This window comes from Sarcophilus harrisii, chromosome 4 (assembly GCF_902635505.1).
Source record: "Sarcophilus harrisii chromosome 4, mSarHar1.11, whole genome shotgun sequence".
Taxonomy (NCBI): Eukaryota; Metazoa; Chordata; class Mammalia; order Dasyuromorphia; family Dasyuridae; genus Sarcophilus; species Sarcophilus harrisii.
In genome coordinates, this window is record NC_045429.1 from 453,231,796 (window position 1) to 453,254,595 (window position 22,800).

At 41.2% G+C, this 22,800-nt stretch overlaps 1 protein-coding gene across 1 annotated transcript in view; it reads left to right on the top strand.

The window, feature by feature from the left end:
* Positions 1-5,532: 5,532 nt before the first annotated feature.
* Positions 5,533-22,800, top strand: part of LIPH (lipase H) — a 28,695-nt gene continuing 11,427 nt past the window's right edge. Inside the window, exons 1-4 of the mRNA XM_003770284.4 lie at positions 5,533-5,748; positions 12,773-13,140; positions 15,899-16,007; positions 21,860-21,961. Of these exons, the coding sequence (XP_003770332.1) occupies positions 5,700-5,748; positions 12,773-13,140; positions 15,899-16,007; positions 21,860-21,961 (628 nt within the window). The 5' untranslated portion in view covers positions 5,533-5,699. The remainder of the gene's footprint in view (positions 5,749-12,772; positions 13,141-15,898; positions 16,008-21,859; positions 21,962-22,800) is intronic.

Sequence of the window (22,800 nt, forward strand, 5' to 3'; positions counted from 1 at the left end):
CACTGTTTTCTTTCCGGGTCAGCCATGGACTATTCCCTTGTGGAGAAGCACTCTGATCTGTTAAGGTTGAGTTAGTGCAGCCTCCGAGGCCGAGGGGTAACAAAGGATGGGTTGATTTTTTTTTTTTTTTTTTTTTTTTTTTTTGCCATTTGTGATCATTTTGGTTTGATGGTCAACCCATACAAAACAGGTTCTCCATCAGCCATCACCACGTCATCCATATGTCAAACCATGGGGTCAGAGTAAACAGAAATTTTGAATGTTACAGATAGGTTCATTACTGTGGCAGCATACTGTCCAGGGATGTACACATGACATGTCCACTGCCAGAGCTAGCCCCGAATTTTGAAAACTCTGAAAGAAAGTACGGGAAAAGAGGTAATATCAAACCGAGGTCTACAAGCGTCACTGTGCTGATCTCGTTACTGTATGTATGTCTGTGAAATCTTGCCGTACCAGTGCCGTGCCAGAAAGGGGGTCCATTTCTATTCAAATTGTCTTAGGAAGAGCGTGAAAATCTCTTGGCAAGATAAGCTCCTTTCTCAAGCTCAAGAATTCTGACTCTACCACAGAGACTGCAACTCTGATGGGCTGGCCACACGGTTTGAATGCCAAATATATGTTTGCCTAAAAGATTATTTTATGGTGAACTCATACAAGGCAAGCACTCATGGAGGGCAGAACAGGGGATACAAGGACACTGTCAAGGTCTCTCTGAAAAGCTCTGGAATCAATTGTGAGACAGGCGAGACACCGGCACAGGACCACCTAACACGGCATGGCCACGTCAAAGAAGGTGCTGTATTCTACAAGCAAGGAAGTAGTAGTTCAAAAGAAATGTAAGATGTACAAATTTAGAAATCTCTCCCCTCCAAATGTTCAAACAGACTATTTGTTCCCTACCTGTGGCAGAGCCTTTGGAGCTTGCATTGCTTTGATCAGCCACAGTCAAAAAAGGAAAGATAAATAAAAACTTGTCTTTGTGTTTTCCTCCTCCCTCTTCTGGAAAAAAAGATATTGCTTCTTTATTGCTGATCCAAAAAAGGGGCAAGTGCACTTGTTAACTGGCTTCTACCAACAAAAACACTAGGATCACAAGTTTGGATCTGGAAGGGCCCTCACAAGGTCTCTAATTCAAATCCTCCTTTATTTTAACAAAAAGCAAACTGAAGCCCCAAGTGGTTGTAACTTGCCAAAGTAACAAGCATTGGTGCCTTCAAATTTTTGAAAACACCAATGCTTTTTAAAAATTTTTTATTTAATTAATTATATATATATATATATATTTATAAATTTTATTTTAATTGTCAAATATTTTTCTCCTTCTCTTCACCCTTCCCCAGAGAAAAAGGAAAAGAAAAAATCCAACAAAATAAGCATAGTTGAGCAAAAAAAATTCCCAGATTGGCCACATCTAAAAATATATCTTATTCTGTATAGTAATCTATCACTTCTCAGTCAGGAAGCCAGATAGCAATTTGCATCTGGAATCATGGTTGCTCATTGCCCCTATCAGTTTTATTAAGTCATTCAAAACTGTTCATCTTTGCAATTTTATGTACAATGATGTCATATATACCATATATGAAGTTTTATACAAACACAGACACACACGCACATATACATTATAAATTGTTTTCCCGGTTCTGCTCTCTTTACTCTGAATCATCCTTCTTAGGTATCTCTGAAACTCTCCATTTTATACAGCACAATAATATTCCATTGTATTCATACATCATAATTTATGTGTCATTCCCCAGTTGGTGGGGATTCCCAGAGTTCCCAGTTTTTTGCCACCACAAAAAAAGAGTTGTTATCAACATTTTTATAAGTCTAGGTCCTGTTCCTCTTTCTTTGATCTCTTTGATCTCTAGGCCAATAGTGCCTTGCTCACTTTGATTTGGTGACTTTTAGGCCCGTACATCCTTTGGGAAGATATAACATAATTAATTAATCAAACAACAAGCATTTAAGAAGTGCTTTCTATGGTCTAGCACTTAAATGCTTTTTTTCTTCATCCATCCATCCATTCACTTACTTATTGTGTTAAGCCCCAAGGATACAAAAGCCAAAACAGACCTAATTCTTCATCTTTGCCATCATACCACCTGCCTTCTGGGAACAGGAAAGAAGGTTCAGGTTGGACCTGAACACATTTTTTTTTTTTTTTATTGGTGAAGTCCATTGCTTCAGGCAAAGAGAAGAAGGGCAGACATATCTATTTTGTAGATTGCTTTGCTTTAATGAGCTTTTAAGTGCTGGGTAGGAGCTGTTACATGCCAAGTAGTGTGGATTTCTTGCTAGTCTTGCTCATTTTATTCTTTGCCTCCATGCACTGGATTGAAAACCAGGGACAAGATGAGATTTCCTTAGTCTGAAATATGGTTTTTAATTAGTGCTATGCAGATGCTAGTGAACTCTGGTATATTTTGCATTCTTCTTTAAGTTTTTTTTTCCTTATAAAATGTTTTTATTCATTCTTTTTTTCTTTTTCTTATACTATCAGGTCCCAATGAATCCTCTGTCAACAAACACAATAGGACCTTCCCTTTTTAAAAAGACTTTTTTTTCTCAATTGTTAACATTCTTTTATTAAAAATAATTTTTGAATTCCAAATTCCCTTCCATCTCTTCGCTTTGAGAAGGCAAGCACTTTGATACAGATTATATAGCTACAGTTATGGAAAACATTTCCATATTCACCATGTTGCTAAGAGAATAAAAAAGAAAAGAAAAAGATAAGGAAAGAAAAAGCAGGCTTTATTCTATGTTCAGACTCCCTCAAATCTTTCTCTAGAGGTGGATAGCATTTTTCATCCTAAGTCCTTTGGAATTGTCTTAGATCATTGTATTGCTGAGAATACTTAAATCATTCATAGTCCTCCTCACTCTAGGGCCAGTGCTCTCCTAACTATATAAGCTAGTTGCTCTAGTCCAGGGGTCCTCAAACTTTTTAAATAGGGGGCCAGTTCACTGTCCCTCAAACTGTTGGAGGGCCGGACTATAGTAAAAACAAAAACTTTGTTTTGTGGGTCTTTAAATAAAGAAACTTCATAGCCCTGGGTGAGGGGGATAAACGTCCGCAGCTGCTGCATCTGGCCCGCGGGCCATAGTTTGAGGACCCCTAGATTCATAGTCAATCACAGTCAAAATATTGCTATTCATTTTTCTCCTGGTTCTACTCCACTTTGTTTCAGTTCACATAAGTCTTCCCCTCTCATCATTTCTTATAGCAGGATACTACTCCATCACAATCATATACTTCAACTTGTTCAGTCATTTCACAATTGATGGTCATTCCTTCAATTTCTAATTCTTTGTTACCATAGAAAGAGCTGCTGTAAATGAACAGGGAGTTTATATTAGTCCATGTAGGATTTTTCCCTTCTTCTTTGATCTCCTTGGGATACAGACTATTTCTGGCTATGGAGTATTTCTGGGTATGCAGTTTTATAGCCCTTTGGCCATAGTCCCAAAATTAATCTCCAAAACGATGAGAGATCAGTTCACAACTTTACCAACAATGCATCAGTGTTCCATTTTTCCACATTTCCTCCAATTTTTGTTGTTTTCTTTTTCTGTCATATTAGTTAATCTAATAGGTGTGAGGTAGCACCACAATTTGTATTTCTCCAATCAATAGTGATTTCGAGCATTTTTTTTCATATGATTACAGATTACAGATAGTTTTGATTTCTTCTTCTTCTGAAAACTCCTTGTTCATATCTTTTTACCATTTATTAATTGAGAACTCTTTTAAGTTTTTTATTTCATTTTCCCCACTAAACAACAGCAACAATGAAAAACCAGAATTCCAACGTCCATGCCTTTGAAGCCCAAGTTCTAGCTAGTCAAAGAAGGAGAGGTTCATATGAAGTCCGGAGCTGGAAAAGAACCTCAAAAATCAGGTAGTCCCACCCCGTCATTTTTTACAACAGATAGAGAAAATGACTTCAAGTCCTACAGATAGAAAGCAGCAGAATCCAAATCCTATAACTTCACATTCAACCAACAAACATTAAGTACCTAATATATATTAGATTGTAAGGATACAAATACAAAAACATGATCGTTCTTGCCCTCAAGGAGCTTATGTTCTCTTTTTCTGTTTTAAAAAGTTTCATAATTTCTTTTTGCATCACTTTCTTTTCCAAACATATCCTCCACTCCACTCTCTAGAAAACTATTCCTTGTAAGAAAGAATACAAACACAAGAAAAAGAGGGAATAAATGCAGTTCAGCAAAATTAACCAACAAATTGAGTCTGCATGCAATGCTCCACACACAGTCATTTGCAAATGGAAGCCATTTAACAATTGTTTATTGATTGATTAATTTATACTAAATTTATTTGAGATTATGTTGTAACGCTCAAAAAAAAAAAAAGTAAAATCCCTACTGTCACTAAACCATATAAAGGTGAAAAAGTGGGAACAGTAAACCAGACTGGCACATTCAGAGAAGGTTGGCCACTAGGGGCTGATTATTTCCCCCACATCTATGTACAAATTGTTTTCAAAGGCATGGGGAGGTTGGAGTCTATGTGTTTGAAAAGAATACATACAATTATAAAATCACACATCTTTGAAATATCAAAATAAGTAAATAAGTAAGAACTAGTATATAATCTGAAACATGGTGCCATCAGAACTGTATACAGTCTGAAACACGGCTCCATAAGAATTGTATATGATCTGAAACATGGCTCATAAGAACTAATATACAGGGGGGCAGATAGGTGGGGCAGTGGATAGAGCATCAACACCAAAGTCAGGAAGACCTGAGTTCAAATTTGACCTCAGACACTTAACACTTCCTAGCTTGTGACTCTGGGCAAGTCACTTAACCCCAATTGCCTCAGCAAAACAAAACAAAACAAAAAACTAATATACAATCTGAAACAGCTCTTTGGGAAAATGCATTTTTGTAACTGAATGGAACATAATGGATCGTCCATATTTTGAGAAGCACTGGAATAGTAAAGGCAGGGAAGGGAGAGAGGAAGAAAATGAAGAGTGAGGGAAATTGGGTTCAAATTCTGCTTGTGGAAGCAGACGTGCCCTTTAACTCTGGCAAGCCTCAGTTTCTTGCTCTTAAAATGGAAAAAATTAGTGCTTAATATATAGGATTGCTGGGAAACTCCAATGAGACAAAGCACAGTGTTGTTCTTGTTCGTATTGTTCTTAATTTCCCCAGCAGAAGTGTTCTGTCCTGGGCTCCTAGTCTCAAGACAGTTTGGAACATCATTGGGTGCATTCACAGCCCTTTGCCCAAAGCCTTTGCTGCTTCCCGGCAGCCTGAGAACAACAAGAAAGTGAGTGCACTCCTCACTGATTTCCACACCCCAAGCCAAGCTCCCCTGAGCCACCCACAGAGACCTGAAACTATTTGAATTCATCACTTTGCAAATATGAATTCTTAATTCAAATGTGCCCAAGAATGATTGGGATGAGGGTGAGGGTGGGGAGGTGGGAACCACATGACGTTTCCTTGAGAAGAGGAGGAGTCAGACTCTCAGCAGGTAGGAGTCTGAGGCTCACCTTCCCATTCACTCGCTGCTGGTAACTTCCTGCTGTCACTCCACCTCTGACTTAGCCATCGCACCTGAGGCCGAGGGAGCTTTGGGACCTGGAGCGGGGAGACTGCAGGGAAGGAAGCCGGCCCTCCTGACCCCCCAGTCCTGCCCTCTGCCATTCCCCATGCTGAGATTCCTCGTCCTCATCTCCTTGGTGTGTTTGATCAGCTCCGGTAAGCTCCTTCTTTCCATTTTTTAAAAATGTATTTCATTTTTAGAAGAAAAAAATGATTACGATGTTGTTATAATTTTGTGTCTTAAACATCTGCTGGGAAGCTTTATGACGTGAGACATTTTCCAAAGAAGTTTTTTGTTTTTTTAAAGAAAACTATGATTTTATTTCTTCTTTCCTTTCCTCAGACAGACTTGTGGCCCCTTCAAGATAGTTAAATAGGTTTGCAATCAGAGCCAATAGGATTGCTGTTCCCAGCTAAAAGCCACGCTGTTTGTCATGGGCCGAGAAATTTTGCCAAGTTTTCATTGAGTAGTTTGCGGTGTGTTCTTTCATACAACCCGATGCTTTGGGAATCTCATCTTAAACAAAAAACAAAAAACAAAAAAAAAAAAAAAAGGAAAAATTCAAGCAATCCGTATGTTTGAAATCCATGTTGAAATCATAAAGTTTAAGCTTAAATACTGTGGCCAGGCTCGGTCTGTTTGTAAATGTTGCTAGACTTTCCTGCTTGGAAGCAAGAACAAAGCCCACTTCTAATGGAAATGTAGCACATGCCTTATGGAAGACAGACTAGAAGGTTGGGATTTTCCACTGAGGGGCAGGGATGGTCAGGTGAGTAGCTGGAAGTAGGGGTTCGATCAATAAGCATTTTTAAAGCACCTAGAAGTCAGTTAGTGATTTTTAAAAGGGCAAAACCAGCTCCTGTCCTCAAGAAACTTACCTTTTTAGTAAGGAGGCAAACACACAAAAAAATCATTATTTTGTATACATAAAAATCATAGGTTGTGTATAGAGTAGATGTAGACATAAAAACTGTATATTGTATACAGAATAGCTGGAAGGTAGTCTCAGAGGGAAGGTGCTAGCAGGGAAAGGAAGGGGAGGAAGCAGAGAAAGTGGAATTTGGGCCATGGAAACTGAGAGTCCAGCCTTCCAAGGCTGGACGTGAAAAAGTCCTTTGATGGAGTGTCTCATTGGAGGAAGTAGCATCCATATTTTTATAAGAAATGATGTACTTCTGTTACATATGTTTAAAAGAAAAGGAAATTTAGGTGTAACAAGGTAGTTACAAGGTTGCCGGATGTGTGTATCCTTCTCCAAGCAATGGTGTTTCATGGGATAGGGAATCTAGAGCTTATTCCCCAAAAGGGTGCCAGTATGTTTATGACTTGCTTGGCTAATAGTAATAGTAATCATTCCCATTTATATAGTACCTACTATGTATCAGGTACTTAATAAATAGTATCTCCTTTGATCATCAGAATGATCCTATAAGGGAGGTGCTTATGTTAGCCCCATTTTACAGATGGGGAAACTGAGGCAAAGAGGTACAATGATTTGGTAACATTTTTACAGATGGGGAAACTGCAGTAACACAACTACTAAGGGTCTGAGGCTGGGTTTCAATTCTGGACTTCCTATCTCTAGGTCATCCAGAGCCCTTGAATTTCTTTAAGGATTGTTTTCCTGCCTCTGTAAAATCAGGCTCAACAGTCTTTAGAGGATTCATATCACAAAGTGCTTCAGTTATTCTCCCCATCTGCTGATGCATTTTAATGAAACAAACTAGTAAGAAATCAGAGCCAACATTGTTTAACTCTGTGACTACAAAGTAAGGCAATCTTTCGCCAGAAATCAAGTACAATCAACAAGAAATCCAAATAATCTTGTTCTAATGATTTCGAATTCGTTTTTTCCCCTTGGTTCTTCCCTTCTCTTCCTTGAAATTGTAAGGATGATGAACATCTGTGTGTAATCTATCTACCGATATATGAAGGGCTAGAAATGGGAGAAAGAACGATTATCCTAAGGAGAAAAAAAGATCAGGTAGTGATTCAAATCTGAGGTTCTCAAAAGTACAAACCCTGTGTCTTAGGCCCTTTTTTCTTCTCCCCGAGGATGAGGGGAGTTGAGGAGTTGGGTTAGATCAGTTCTGAAGGGCTCTGGGATCTGCTCACCTTTAAACTTTGCTCCCTGAGAGATGCTTTTCCCAAAATGACAAAATTCTTCAGATTTGACTCATCGATGGGATTTTTAACAGGAAACTCTCAGAAAAGACTGTAAATGGCTAAGAATTGATCAATTAATTGACAAGCATTTATTAAGTATCTACTGTATACCAGGCTCACACAAAGAATGAAACAATAGGAGTTTACTCAGGGAGATGAAATCACAGGTTTAGGACTCAATTCAAAAAAGCCAGGTTGGATTCCAGGGGTGTGGCTTGCTGCCTTCACAGCCCCTTCCCACAAGTGACGGGCAATGTGGACTCTGACTCTGGTGTCAGGTGCCCCTTTTCTCTCTTAAACCTTTGGAAATTACTCCCCTTCCCCCAGTGGCTGATAAAGGGACTTTGTGAGCTTGTGTGCTGAACATACAGAGACCTGGGCTCCCTGAGCTCAGTAAATATTGAGAAGTTTAATGATTAGAGAGTTCCAGAAAGTTAAAACTCGAAGGGACCTTAGAAATCTGTGCTCAAATCCCTCGTCTGACAAAGGAGGAGACTGAGGCACAGAGAGGAAAAATGGTAGAAAGTAGTGCTGCAAGATGGTGCTCCTCCCAAGGGAAGACAGCAAGAGGATTCAGGGAATGGCACCCTGGGAGGGGACTCGGGAAGTCCTGAATTTAAACTGGTTTCAGATACATCTTAGGTATGTGATCTTAAGCTTGCCTTTAACTCCTTAAACTCTGCCTCAGCTGCATCAACTGTAAAATGGGGCACCTTACAGAACAGGGCTGTTGTGAGAATCAAATGAGCTGGTAGCTGTGGCTGGTATACAGTAGGTGTTTAATAAATGCTTGTTCCCGTCTCCTTCAGACGTGACATTCCATTCTGCATCCATTCTCACGCTTTTGCAGCAGGCAGTGCCTGAAATGCCCTCCCTTTTTCTTCTTACCCTTTAGCTCCCTATAAAGCTCAGCCCCTGCCACCTTCTACCTGGGACTTTTCCTGATGCCCCCAGACCGGCTAGGACCTCCCACCTTGCATTTCTATCGTATGGCATTTTCTATGTATGTATCGTCTTTCCAGTTAATATGCTTTCCAAAGGAATGGGCCACTTACTTTTTATCTTTTTTATTCCTGGCATTTAGCACAATTCCTAGTGCACAGTAACACTTAGAACACAGATGCACAGTATGTGAATGAAGGTCACTTTTCCATATCCTGTAAATTCAGCAAATATTTATAAATAGTAATAATAAAAATCAGCAGGTATGTAGCTGTAAGGAATTTTAAAATTTATATATATGTGTGTGTGTATATTAATATATCTGAATGCTTTTATAGAAATATTTGAATTCTATATAGGAATATATTTGATTTTGTTCCCAGACAGCTGGGCAGCACAGTGGATACATATTCTATATGTATAGAATCTGTATAGATAGATAGATATTCCATATCTTGGCTAAGATACTGGAGTCGAAAAAACCCGAGTTCAAATCTGTCTTCAGACACATATTAGCTGTGTGATCCTGGGCAAATCACTTAACTCTGCTTGCCTCAGTTTCCTCATTTGTTAAATGAACCAGAGAAGGAAATGGACAACCACTCCAGTACCTTAGCCAAGAAAATCCCAAATGAGGTCACAATAAAGTCCAACAACTGTCCCAAAGCAGCGACAACAAGCTCTTACGGGAAGCTAAGTCCTGTGTTGGATGCTGGGAATGGATGAGGTGGAATAAGACTTTGGCCAACTCAAGTGGCCCATGGCACTCAGGTTTAGAACCGGGAGGGACTCAGAAGTCACCCAGTTCAAGTCTTTCCTAGTCCTGAGCAAGAAACCTCAGACCTGAGAGAGGGGGGCCAGGAGCTCATAAAGGAGCAGGAAATTTGGTCCAGGAAGTCACCTGAGTTAAAAAGAATATTAGCCAGCAGAGCCAGGGAGCGAGCCTCCCCAGGTTTGGACTCGAGCTTGGGGGAGGAGGGACCAGGATTCTGAGTCAGGGGAGGGCTGGGCAGGAAAGAGTCCCTGGGAGTGGCCTGGGTGGCTCCACTACAGCAGTTGAGGGAGATAAGAATGAGGGTAATTCCAGAGCCTTTTTCTGGGAGGAACTTTGGCCTCCCAGGCCAGAACTGGGACAGTTTCAGGTGTGAGATCTTGTTTCAGGGCAAAGCAGATAAAGAAATGAACACTCACCTGTTACAGAAAAGTGGAAATGTCCCACTCTGATGTCATGAGCCCAACTCGGGAAATTACATTTCTATCAATTAAGAAATGCATTACCTGCATTTCTCAGCAGTCTGAGGCTGCTCAGGACTAGGAAAGGCTTGGAGCAGGTGACTTCTGAATCCCTCCCGGTTCTAAACCTGAGTGTCATGGGCCACTTGAGTTGGCCAAAGTCTTATTCCACCTCGTCCATTCCCAGCATCCAACACAGGACTTAGTTTTCCATAAGAGCTTGTTGTCGCTGCTTTGGGGCAGTTGTTGGACTTTTTTGTGACCCCATTTGGGATTTTCTTGGCTAAGGTACTGGAGTGGTTGTCCATTTCCTTCTCCGGTTCATTTAACAAATGAGGAAACTGAGGCAAGCAGAGTTAAGTGACAAGGTAAGAACTACCTTGGTAGCTAGTTCTACAAACATAAGTAGGGAGGCATATTTCTTTTACTTTATTTTTCTCTCTTTCTTTTTGGAAACATGACATATATGGAAACACGTCTGTCCCACTTTCACATGTATAATAGATATCACATGCTCGCATTCTCACCCCTGGGAGAGGGGCAAGAGGGGAGGAGATAATTCAAAACTCAAAATTTTAAGAAGTGGATGTTAAAAAATAAAAATGTCAGACGACAGCTGAAGGCCATGTGAGAGAGCTCCATTTCACAATCGTGCTTTGGATATTATACGTTGCTGGGATCAACTTTTGGTTTTCTACCTCCTAGATCTGTGTTTCCTTTTGCTCTCATTCCCTTTTTTGTAGAATCAGAGAACGATAAAGCCCTCCTGATTTTCTTCCTTCTACTTTTCTTTTGCTTCTCTTTTATTTTCCCCTTCTTCCCTTGAATCCATTCTCAGAACTCTCTTTAAGAGGTTGACTCTGTCACTTGTCACCTGCAGACTGGGCAAATCCCTTCTGTGTTTGTTTCCTCATTGGTCTAGATGGTCTTTAAGGACTTCTTGCTCTGGGATGCTCTGATTCTGTCACCTCTTCTCTCTGGGCCACAATTTTCTTGTGGTTCGATTAGACTCTCTTCCAGCTCTGAATTCAAACCCTAAATCCCATGATCCTATGTTTGAGGCAGTAAATTTGTATGGTCTCCTTCCTGATATGTAGTGGCTATGTGGTCTGGTGGAAAGAATATATGACTTGGAAGAGAGAAAAACTGGCTCTGATGATCTCTCTGATATCTTACTCCTCTGAGCCTCAGTTTCCTTATCTGTAAATTGGGATGCCCCTCTTAACACAGCCCAACAGATGATCTAGCTTGGGCTTTCCCCAAGTCTCCTCAGCTTGGCTAAATCAGAGATATGGCAAATAAAACTTATCGCACAAATACTGACTAACAGGTGGATCTCGTTCATAGTCATCAGAGGGAGTGGCCCACGTGTTAGGTGCTTTCCTGGTTTGTCAGCTTGGGGGACCACATGTCGAGCTTCAGGACTGTAAGCTCTCGGAGGGATTTTCCCCTCTTTTGTCTCCCTAGCATTATGCCTGACACATAGTAGGTGCTTAATAAAGGTTTATTGACTGACTGTACTTGCATGTGAGTGTTCTGCCCAGCGTACAGCTCACTGGCGCTCTATAAATGTGGAACACAAACAAGGAAGCCGGACCCAGAGCTGGAGAATGGGGTCTAACCTCATCCTTAGGTAGCACTTAGAAGGAACTGAAACAAAGGGCCTGAATAAAAGATTAGCTCACCAAGCATCAAATAAACTCCCCTGGAAAAGGCACAGCTTCCAAAACCTGTTCAGCGTGTTTCAGCCACCGGTGCCTTCTTCGCAACCAGAACAACAACTTTGGCTCACAACATAGTAGATTTTAGATTATAAAGCAAAGAGGCTGTGGGCGACCACTTTGGCAATCGGAGAAAAGGCCACAGACTATCAAAGAACGGTGTCTCCCCTTCAGTGTCTTAGTCTGGGGCCGTAAAATAGCTTCAATCCAAACCAACCAGCATATTCTTCGTGCATTCTGTCTGGGATTCATCAAACATTTGCCCTCATTTTTTCCCACAATTCCATTCCATTCAATCCAATAAACATTCGTTCTTCATTTTTTCCACCTTTCAGTTCAGCAAGCATTTATTTTTCCTCCTTTATGTCTTGGTTCCAAATGTGAGCTCCAACTTGAGATAGACTTTGAAGGGCGTAAGGGTTGCACAGAGACAGAGGTAGAATGTGAGGGACCAGCTTATATAAAGGACCAAGGACAGGGGAGGGTTGTAATATCGTATGTGAGAAAGAGCGAGAAGGCCAGATTGTGAACCAGGTGACAAAGAAAGGGGGCGGGACCCATAACAGAAAGAGAAAAGTTTGTAAGAAATGTGGATATGGAGGAAAAGACGAGACATTCTGGTTAACATGCCCTTGGGATTATTTTATTTTATTTTGGATATTTAGTTTTTATCTCTTTTGTTTATCAGGTTAGCTAATGGTTTTTCAATTGCTTCAATGTCTTTTTTTTTAAAAAAAAGTCACTTTTATGTATCATTTCAATAAGGTTTCTTATTTTTCAATTTTACCTTTTGTTAAAAAAAAAAAAAATTATCTGCTGTCCCTGCCTGTCCAGGAAAGGAATGCTCTTGGAATGGAGTGGCTCAGGTACATGGAGGGCAAGGGCCTCTTTAGGAAAAGTGCATTATTTACCAAAGGTAGCCTCGTTTGGAAACGAATGGCTATGGGTACTTCTCAAAATGGGAATCTCGGTCCCGAGAGGGCCAGAGGTTAAGCGAAAGGTATCGTGGGACCACAGAGAGCCGACATCTCCAGCCAACTTCACCCCCCGTCATCCATCTCTTCCCCCTACGCTTCAATCCCTCCAAGTCACTTCCCCCTCTCCTTCTGACTTTCAGAGCCAGAGGAAGAATGCCTCACGTTCACCAAGCTCAACTTCCACAACGCCGTCGTGGGCACAGACCTCAAGGTGAGACTGCTACTGTACACACGGGAGAACGCCACCTGCGCCAAAGCCCTTGAGTCTCCCTTCCCCGAGAGCTTCAACCTGACCAGGAAGACCACCTTCATCATCCACGGCTTCAGGCCCACGGGCTCCCCGCCAGTCTGGCTGCCTGAGCTGGTGGAGGGCCTGCTCCGCATGGAGGACATGAACGTGCTCGTGGTCGACTGGAACCGGGGAGCCACCCACATCATCTACTCCACGGCCTTCAGGCACACCAGGCAGGTGGCCAAGATCCTGGCTGAAACCATCGACCAGATGCTGGTAAGGGGCTTGTCCCTGGGACAGAAGGTGCCGCCTGCCCCCTTTCTTGGAGGAAATCAGGGGTGCCTGAGGCTGGACTTGAACTCGGGTCCTCCTGATGTCCTTTAGATGGGCAGTTTATGGTACCCTGACACCGCTTCTCATAACCCGTGGGAGGTGAGCTGAGTGGGCCCAGATCCTTGGGGCTGGGGTGACATGTGAAGGGTCTAGGAGGGGCAGGATGTCCAAGAGGGTCTTTGGGAGCAGGGGAAAGGGGAGAAAGGCACATGACTCCCACTTCCCCTCCTTCTTCCCTTCCCAGTGGAGTAAGGTGCAAATTTGTTGTTAAGTCATTTTTTCAGTCATGTGCGACTCTCCGTGACCCCCTTTGGGGTCCTCTTGGCAGAGATTTTGGGGTACTTGGCCATTTCCTTCTCTAGCTCCTTTTACAGGTGAGGAAACTCAGGTACGTGGGGTGAAGTGACTTGCCCAGGGTCACATACCTAGTAAGTGTCGGATGTTGGATCTGAACTCAGGAAGATGAGCTCTGGGCCCAGGGCACTGTGGGGTCTCCTGAGTGGCAAAGACATCACTCTAACCTTCCATTCTCCTTTCTCAGTACCCTAAGGGCCAGGGTCCCATTCCCTTCGGCCCTCTCCCTGTTCCCATCCCTTTGTGCACTCTCCCAAGAGTTTCTCCTGGCTTCCAGTCTCTTCTACCTCCAGTCTGTCCTCCATACGGTGTCAAAATGTCCTTCCTAGAGCACATCATTCTCCCTATTACCCCGTAAACAAGATGGAATATCCTTTATCCTCTACTTTTTTTTTATTTTATTTTTTATTTGGTTTTTAATTCTTTTTTTTCTTTCACCTTCACAGTCCCTAAGGTCTGACCCCAGTCTTGCCATCCTCACTGGGCTTGGATCTCTTTCATGTATTTTGTGTTCCAAAGAGACTGGCCCACTCACTGCTCCTCTCCCATCTCCACACCTTTGCTTAGCCTGTTCCCTCTGCCCGGGATGCCCACGCCTCTCAGCCCTTCCTCATGGAATCCGTCAAGGCTCAGCTCATCTGCCTTCCTATGGAAACCTTCTCCGGGTTTCCTACGTCATTCCTCCTAATGACTAAATGTTCCTTGAGACCAGAGACTTTTTCATTTTCCCTTGGACTCCCCAGCACATGCTCCAATACTCGAATATTCAATAATCTCAGCAACATGGAGGTTGTTTGCATTGACAGCCTGGTGAGCCAGAGACAGAGCCCCAAGGAAACCCTGAGTTCAAATTCTATCACTAATTAGCTGTGTGACACTTAACCTCTGCTTGCCTCAGTTTTCTCATCTGTAAAGTGGGGATAATAACAGCCCCCGCTTTCCAGGGTTGTTGAGAGGATCTAGTGAGTTAGTGTGTCCCTTGTCAAGTGCTGGGGAACTTGTGAGGGATGTCTAAGTGGTCACTGTCATTATTGGGCTGTCGGCAGCACCTGCTGCTGGTGGAGGCAGTTTTGAGGTGCAGTGGACAGAGCTCTGGCCCCAAACTCAGGAAGGCCTGGGGTGCAGCTGTGTGATTCTGGCCTTAACCCCCCCGAGTCATTTCCTTATCGTGACTTAGGGGTAAGAAGGGTCCCTCCCTCCAAGAGCTGTTCTGTAAAGCGCTTTGCAAATCGTAAATGCCAAAGAAACTCCGGCTCTTGTCATTATCGTAATCTCTCCTTGCCTCTCCATCCTGAGGGGCTGTTACCCTGGTCATCCCATAAGAACATCACGGGAGTCCATCCTTTGTGCTGGGAGCCACGCTCCTGCCATCTGGGGATAAGGGAGCTGCCCTTCTTCACCCCCTTCTCTCTCTCCCAGGCTGTAACCCCCTTTCTTCTTGAGTCAAACAGCTCTTTGGTGACTGGCTGGCCCCCAAAACAAAGACAAATACAAAAGGGCCCAAGCCCCCACTTCTTTATTTTTAAATGTTACACAACAATTTTAATCAGATAATAAAAATGGCTCCCATCTGTAATACTGAGCGCTTACAAAGGGCTTTATTTGCCTATCTTGGCAGCCGGGCTAACATAGGCTGAGGGTAACAAACCCACCGATGAGTCAGGGGGATGGGACGGACCCGAAGCACGTAAAGACATCTCCCTCAGGCGGATGAGCGCGACCCTTCCAAAGGCAGCTGCGGGGCGCTCAGGGCTTGGCCAGACATCCAGCACCCTTGGCCATCCACCGCGTCCCATCGCCAGCCATCTTGACCTTCATCCTGCCTCTAGACTACGGTGACTGGAGGAGGGAGGGGGGCCGAGGACTTTGTGCGAGTCTGCCTCGTTTAAATGCAATTCCTCAGCAAGTTGAAACCGGCCCATGAGGTCATTGGTCCTCCCCAGCAACAACACTACATACCAGTAGAGGCTCCCAACAGCCCCAGAAGGTGTGGGCTGTGATTAGTCCCATTTTACAGGTGAGGGAACTATCTGAGAAAGGCTAAGTGGTGTGTCCAGGGTCAGCTGGAGAGGTCCTCCCGAGCTCAAGTCCAGCCCTCAGCAGCCTCTGGGTCTCGCATACAGTAGGTGCTTAATACTTGCTTGTTGGATTGGATTGGATTGCTCTGATGAAGTACATATATGTGGGTGCACTTTTGTTTTTGGCTTGGAAGATTAAAAGGTTTAAAAGACATCCATGTAGGTTTTTTCAGAGTCATGGGGGGATTAAGACCGGGGAAAAAACTTTGCCTAATGTTCCCCACGGCTGCCGCTTGCCTGCCTGATGGTCCTCCCTCTTGGAATCACAGGCCAATGGAGCATCTCTTGACAACATTTACATGATTGGAGTCAGCCTCGGGGCCCATATAGCCGGATTTGTTGGACAGATGTATGATGGGAAAATTGGAAGAATTACAGGTAAGGCTTCTGGGGGCCTGAACACAGCTTGTTTTGTTTCATGGACAATTGTGCCCAAATGTTGCTTGAACTCTGGGGCTCCCCACAAGGTCAACCCCTAATTAAATATGTGGGTACACACACATCTAAATATATACATATGTGTGTGTGTGTGTGTGTGTAATATATACCATAGACAATATAGATAGATATCTATATGTATAGTTATCTTTTTTTTTCCTGAGGCAATTGGGGTTAAGTGACTTGCCCAGGGTCACACAGCCAGGAAGCGTTAAGTGCCTGAGGCCGGATTTGAACTCGGGTCTTCCTGACTTCAGGGCTGGTGCTCCATCCACTGCACCACCTAGTTGTCCCATGTACTTATCTTTATTTGATATAAGAATAAAAAACCTCCTCCCCATACAGATCACCGTGTCCTTTGCATATCAGGTTGCTGGGAAGGTCTGAATATTAGGTGACTTACTCAGGATCACACGGCCACCATGTTAGTGGTGGGACCCGAACCACGGGCCTTCTGCTCCTGGTGCCATCTTTCCTCTCACTTTTTACGACTGTTTTAGTCACTTCAGTCTAGCTCATCTTGGTGACCTTCTACTTTACCCCATTGTCCCCTGGGGTAAGGCTTTAATGCCTCGTGTTACTTCCTTCTTCATCAGTTCACACAGATCTTCCAGTGTTTCTTTGAATTCCCCATTCTCCACTTCTTACCACACAGTGGCGTGCCACCACACCCACGGGCAAAGTGGTTTGGATACGGGGCAGAGTCCGAAAGACCTGGTTTCTGACCCAACTGTGTGACTCTGGGCAAGTCCCTTACCCTCTGTGCCTAAATGTCCTTATTCTCGGGTGATCTGGAAGCATTAATGACTCTGAGGGTATTCAAAAAATTCTGATTCTTCCCAGCACAACCGGACTCTTGTGTATCCCACATTACCCCCCTCATCCCCCCAAACAGCGTAACAGATCTTAGCCAATTTGCTCGGTGCAGTCCGCATCTACAGTTGTCTCTGATGTCTACAGACTTACTGGCTTGTTAACCTTGTAAGAAAAAGTAGGTGTTTCTTGCCTCAGCTGTTCTGGAGGAAGCCCTGCTGGTTCTTGGTAATCACTTCTCCTTCTTCTCCTCCTTTTCCTCCTCTTCTGCTTTTTCCTTCCTTCTTCTCTTTCCATCTCTTTCTCTTTCATCTCCTCCTCATCTTTCATCTCCTCTTTCTCCTCCTCCTCCTTTTCTTCCTCCTTCTCCTTCCTTCTTCTCTTTCCTTCTCCTCCTTTTTCTTCTCCTTTTCTTCCTCATTTTTCTTCCCCTTCTTCTCCCTGGCCTTCTTCCTTGAATATATATGGCATTTGCCCTTCTTCATTTTCCACTCATCCTTTTTCATCATTCAAAGCTCAGGAGCTGTGTTTCAGCCATTCAGTCAATCCTTGAGGACGTTGTTCTCCTACCTGGCCCAGGTGGCCTGGATCCAATAAGGACTGGTCAGAGTTTCCCTACATTCCAAACTTTCATGGATATCAACTCCCTGTTTCATTCTCTGCAGATAAAAATTCATTATTTGATTTAAAAGATTGTTGGGAAAACTGAAAAGCAGAATGGCAGGAACTGGGTATAGACCAGTATCTTATATCTTATATTTGCCAAGATAAAGTCAAAATGGATACAGGATCTAAATATAAAGAGAACTTTTACAAGAAAATTCGAAGACTATGGAAAATATCATTTGTCAGACTTGGATAGATGGACAATTTCTGAATAAATGAGATAGTGAGCAAAGTTAGGTGTAAAATGGATAATTTTGATTACATTAAACTAAAAAATTTTGTTCAAATAAAAAATTAGTCAAGATAAGAAGGAAAGCCTGGAGAGACTTACACGAACTGATGCTGAGTGAAATGAGCAGGACCAGGAGATCATTATATACTTCAACAACAATACTAGATGATGACTAGTCCTGATGGATCAGGCCATCCTCAGCAACAAGATCAACCAAATCATTTCTAATGGAGCAGTAATGAACTGAACTAACTATACCCAGAAAAAGAACTCTGGGAGATGACTAAAAACCATTACATTGAATTCCCAGTCCCTATATTTATGCACACCTGCATCTTTGATTTCCTTCACAAGCTAATTGTACAATAATTCAGAGTCTGATTCTTTTTGTACAGCAAAATAATGTTTTGGTCATGTATACTTATTGTGTATCTAAGTTATATTTTAATATATTTAACATCTACTGGTCATCCTGCCATTTAGGGGGGGGGGGGGTAAGAGGTGAAAAATTGGAACAAGAGGTTTGGCAATTGTTAATGCTGTAAAGTTACCCATGTATATATCCTGTAAATTAAAGGCTATTAAATAAAAAAAAAAAAAAAGATAAGAAGGAAATCTGAAAATTGGAGGGAAATTATAGATAATTTATCAGATAAAGTTCTCATATCTAAAACATATAAAAAACTTTATCCAATCTAGAAGAATACAAGTTATTCTCCAATAGATAAATGGTTAAAGGATATAAAGAGAGTTTTCTTTGGTTTTTTTTTTTTTATTTTACAAAAGGCAAGTTTAATAATATCACTAAAATCTATTTTTAAGTTCTTACAAATGACTAGTATTTTAATACATAAGAAAATAATAAGAATATAATAAGAATAATAAGAAAATAATAAGAATATAATAGCCAAAGTAAGCACTTCTCTTTTTTTTAATTTTTGTTTTTAATTTCTTAAGCAAGTCATGTTAGCCTCTCTTGGCATTCACTGCTTCACCTGTAAGACAAGGAAACTGAACAAGATGATGTCCGTGTACTAAAAATATTTTTATTCTTATTTGTGAAGATTGTTTATTGTTGAAAATGTATTGACAATATTAACCATGTTGCAAAAATATGTATTATATCTAAATCCTATGATTTAGAGCTAAAGTGACCTCAGTCATCATCTAATGATCTGGTTCAACTCTTTTCCTTTACAATGAACAAACTGAGGCTCAAAATGGTCAGTTGATTTGCCAAAGATCACAAGACAGTAACAAAGAGAGAAGGGATTTTGAACCCATTTTACAGTAAGTTGTAAGATGTGATTACAGATATTGATGAAATTAAATTAACCTTGTATTGCCTTTCTTTGGTCTCCCGCAAATAGTGATGTTTCTCTAGATCTTATTAAAATACTTTGAAGTGAACAGCTAAGAAGACTAAAAAGTATTTATTAGCTGCTATATGTAGAATCAGCAAGATCTCAATAAAAAAAAAAAGCTGTCCTGTTCAACCTCTATAGACTGAGATAACCATCACTGTGTCAATATTTAGAAAAAACAGAAGCTAATTCTCCAATTGATAAATGGTCAAAGGATATGAATAGACAATTTTCAGATGAAGAAATTGAAACTATTTCTAGTCATCTGCAAAGGTGCTCCAAATCACTATTGATCAGAGAAATGCAAATTAAGACAACTCTGAGGTACCACTACACACCTTTCAGACTGGCTAAGATGACGAGAAAAGACCACGATGATTGTTGGAGGGGATGTGGGAAAACTGGGACACTGATGCATTGTTGGTGGAATTGTGAATGCATCTAGCCATTCTGGAGAGCAGTTTGGAACTATGCTTAGAAAGTTATCAAATTATGCATCCCTTTGACCCAGCAGTGTTTCTACTAAGTTTATATCTCTAAGAGATATTAAAGAAGGGAAAGGGACCCATATGTGCAAAAATGTTTGTGGCAGCTCTTTTTGTAGTGGCAAGAAACGAAACTGAGTGGATGCCCAGCAACTGGAGAGTGACTGAATAAATTATGGTGTATGAATGTAATGGAATATTATTTTTCTGTAAAAAATGATCAGTAGGATGACTTCAGAAAGGCCTGGAGAGACTTATAGGAACTGATGCTGAGTGAAGTGAGCAGAACCAGGAGAGAACATTGTACACTGAACAACAAGATTATATAATGATCAATTCTGATGGATTCTCTCTTCAACAATTAGATGATTCAAACCAGTTTCAATTGTTCAGTAATGAAGAGAGCCATCTACACCCAGAGAGAGAACCATGGGAAATGTGTGTGGACCACAATATAGCACTTTCACTGTTTCTGCTATTATTTGCTTGAATTTTTGTTTTCCTTTTTAAGTTTTTTTTTCTTTCTAGATCCACTTTTTCTTGTGCAACAAGACAACTGTATAAATATGTATACATATATTGCATTTAACATATATTTTAACATATTTAACATGTATGGGACTACCTGCCATCTAGGCGAGGGAGTGGAGGAAAAGGGGGAAAAATTTGGAACAGAAGGCTTTGCAAGCGTCAGTATTGAAAAAAATTACCCATGCATATGTTTTGTAAATAAAAAGCTATAATTAAAAAAAAGAAAAAAGAAAAAGAAAAGGAGGTTAAATAAAACTTTTTAAATGACTGCCACACTGGCGAAACTATAACAGTCGCTACATTAGAAAATTAAGATTCGGGAATTTCCATACCTTGTGAACTGAACTCCTAGAGATGCAGCTGGTGATTTTGAGCAAATTGCTCAGAAACAAAGCAATTTTACTAATCAGTGCTGCTGAACAGGAAGTTTTCAAATGAGGAAATCAAAGCAATTTGTAATCATATGAAAAAAATGCCCTTAATCATTATTGATTAGAGAAATGCAAATTAAAACAACCTGGAGGTATCATTTTATGCCTGTCAGATTGATTAAAATTATAGAAGGAGAAAGTAACAAATATTGTAGAGATGTGGAAAAATTGGGACCACCAGTTCATTGTTGGTAGAGTTGTAATCTGACCCAACCATTTTGGAGAGTAGTCTGATAATCATGCTCAAAGAGTGATTAAATTAACTATAACGTTTGACCCAGAAATATCACTATTTGGTCTATTTCCAAAGATGATTAGAAAAAAAAAAAGGAAAAGGACCCATGTTTTAAAATGTTTATAACAACTCTCTTTGTGCTGGCAAAGAGCTGGATATTACAAGGGTGCCCCTCAATTGGGGAATCATTGAACAAGTTGTGGTATGTGATTTGTGATGGAATATTACTGTGTTAGAAGAAATGATGATTTAACGATCAACAGGCTGATTTCAGAGAGGCCTTACATGAACTGATGCTAAGTGAAGTGAGCAGAACCAGGAGAACATTGAACATGGCAACAACAAAATTATATGATGATCAACTCTGATGGATGTGGCGCTTTTCAACAATTAAGTGATTCAGACCAGTTCCAATGGACCTGGGATGGAGAGAGCCATTTGCATCCAAAGAGAGAGCTATGGATTGAATGTGGATCACAATATAGTATTTTTTCCATTTGTTGTTGTTGTTTTCTTTTTCATTTCCCCCCCCCCATTTGATCTGATTTTTTATAGCATGATCAGTATGGAAATATATTTAGAAAAAAAAACCATGATAATTTTGTTGTATATTTGAAAGGAATAGCAAATTGTGCATAATAGATTTATAGTTTCATGTACAATCATCTTTTTATTGTCCTAAATTATGGAAATGTTTCATTGCATAGATTAAATATTAAAAAAAAGAAAGAGGGATTTGGATTGGATCAGCACAAAGATCCCCTCTAGATTTGGATCAATGTTTGTGGGCTCCCTTGATCTCTTCCAGCTCCAAATCTCTAAGATCTGAGGATTTGCTGCTTTGGGCAGATAGGACTTTGGGCCATTTCTCCAAAGCACTCACCCATTTGGTGAGCAATGCAGTGCAGTAGACCATTTTGCTCTGATCTCTGAGTCCATCAAACAGCCAGAACAAGGATGCTTGATTGTACGGAGAGAAAATGGGCCCTTTCCTGATGGCCATTCCTCTCCAAGATCCATCCCACTCTATTCCAGGTCTGGATCCCGCAGGACCCCTCTTCAATGGGAAGCCCCCAAATGAGCGGCTGGATCACACGGACGCCCAGTTTGTTGATGTCATCCACTCAGATACCGACTGTATGTACTGCCATAGGTTTTGTCTGTTTACTCCTAACTCTAGAAACCTTGGGAGGGGGAGGATAGGGAGAAAATCAGTGTAATGTGTCTATTCTGATGGGTGTGCAGCCTGGGGGGCACTGGGATTAAGTCTTTGGTGACTTAAAATATTATAAATGATTAGATCTCAGCTTGTGGGGTTAGACCTAGCGAGGGTTTTGAGAGACAAATTTGGCAGCTCAGTTTGCTTAGTTCATTAAACCCCCAAAGAGGATGGTTTGTCCATGACTGACGTGCGTCTCTTAAAATAACTAACAAAAGCAAACTGAGATTGATGTTTTGCTGTAGTAGAGCCGGACGTGACTTGTCAAAACTGGACCTGGTTTCTTAACTGCCCGATCATTTCTTTCCAGCTATTTTATGTTGGTGAAAAATAATAAGGAACCAATAGAATGTAAGAGGGATAAAAAAAAAAAAAACCTGAGCTACTATTCTCTTTATGTCCTGGACTTTTTGGGAAGGCTATGGAGCCCTCAGGAAAAAAAATATATTTTTAAACCATAAGGATATAAATATGAAGAAACCAATTATATTGAAATAGGGGTTTCAAAATATTTTTTAAAAAACAAGTTCACAAGGGGCAGCTAGGTGGCACAGTGGGTAGAGTACCAGCCCTGAAGTCAGGAGGACATGAGTTCAAATCTGACCTTAGACACTTAACATGTTCTGGTTGTATGACCCTGGGCGAGTCACTTAACCCCAATTGCCTCACCAAAAAAAAAAAAAAAAAAAAAACAAGTTCACAAAGCCCAGGTGAAGAACTGATCTAGCATAACTGCTTCATTTTACAGATAGGAAAA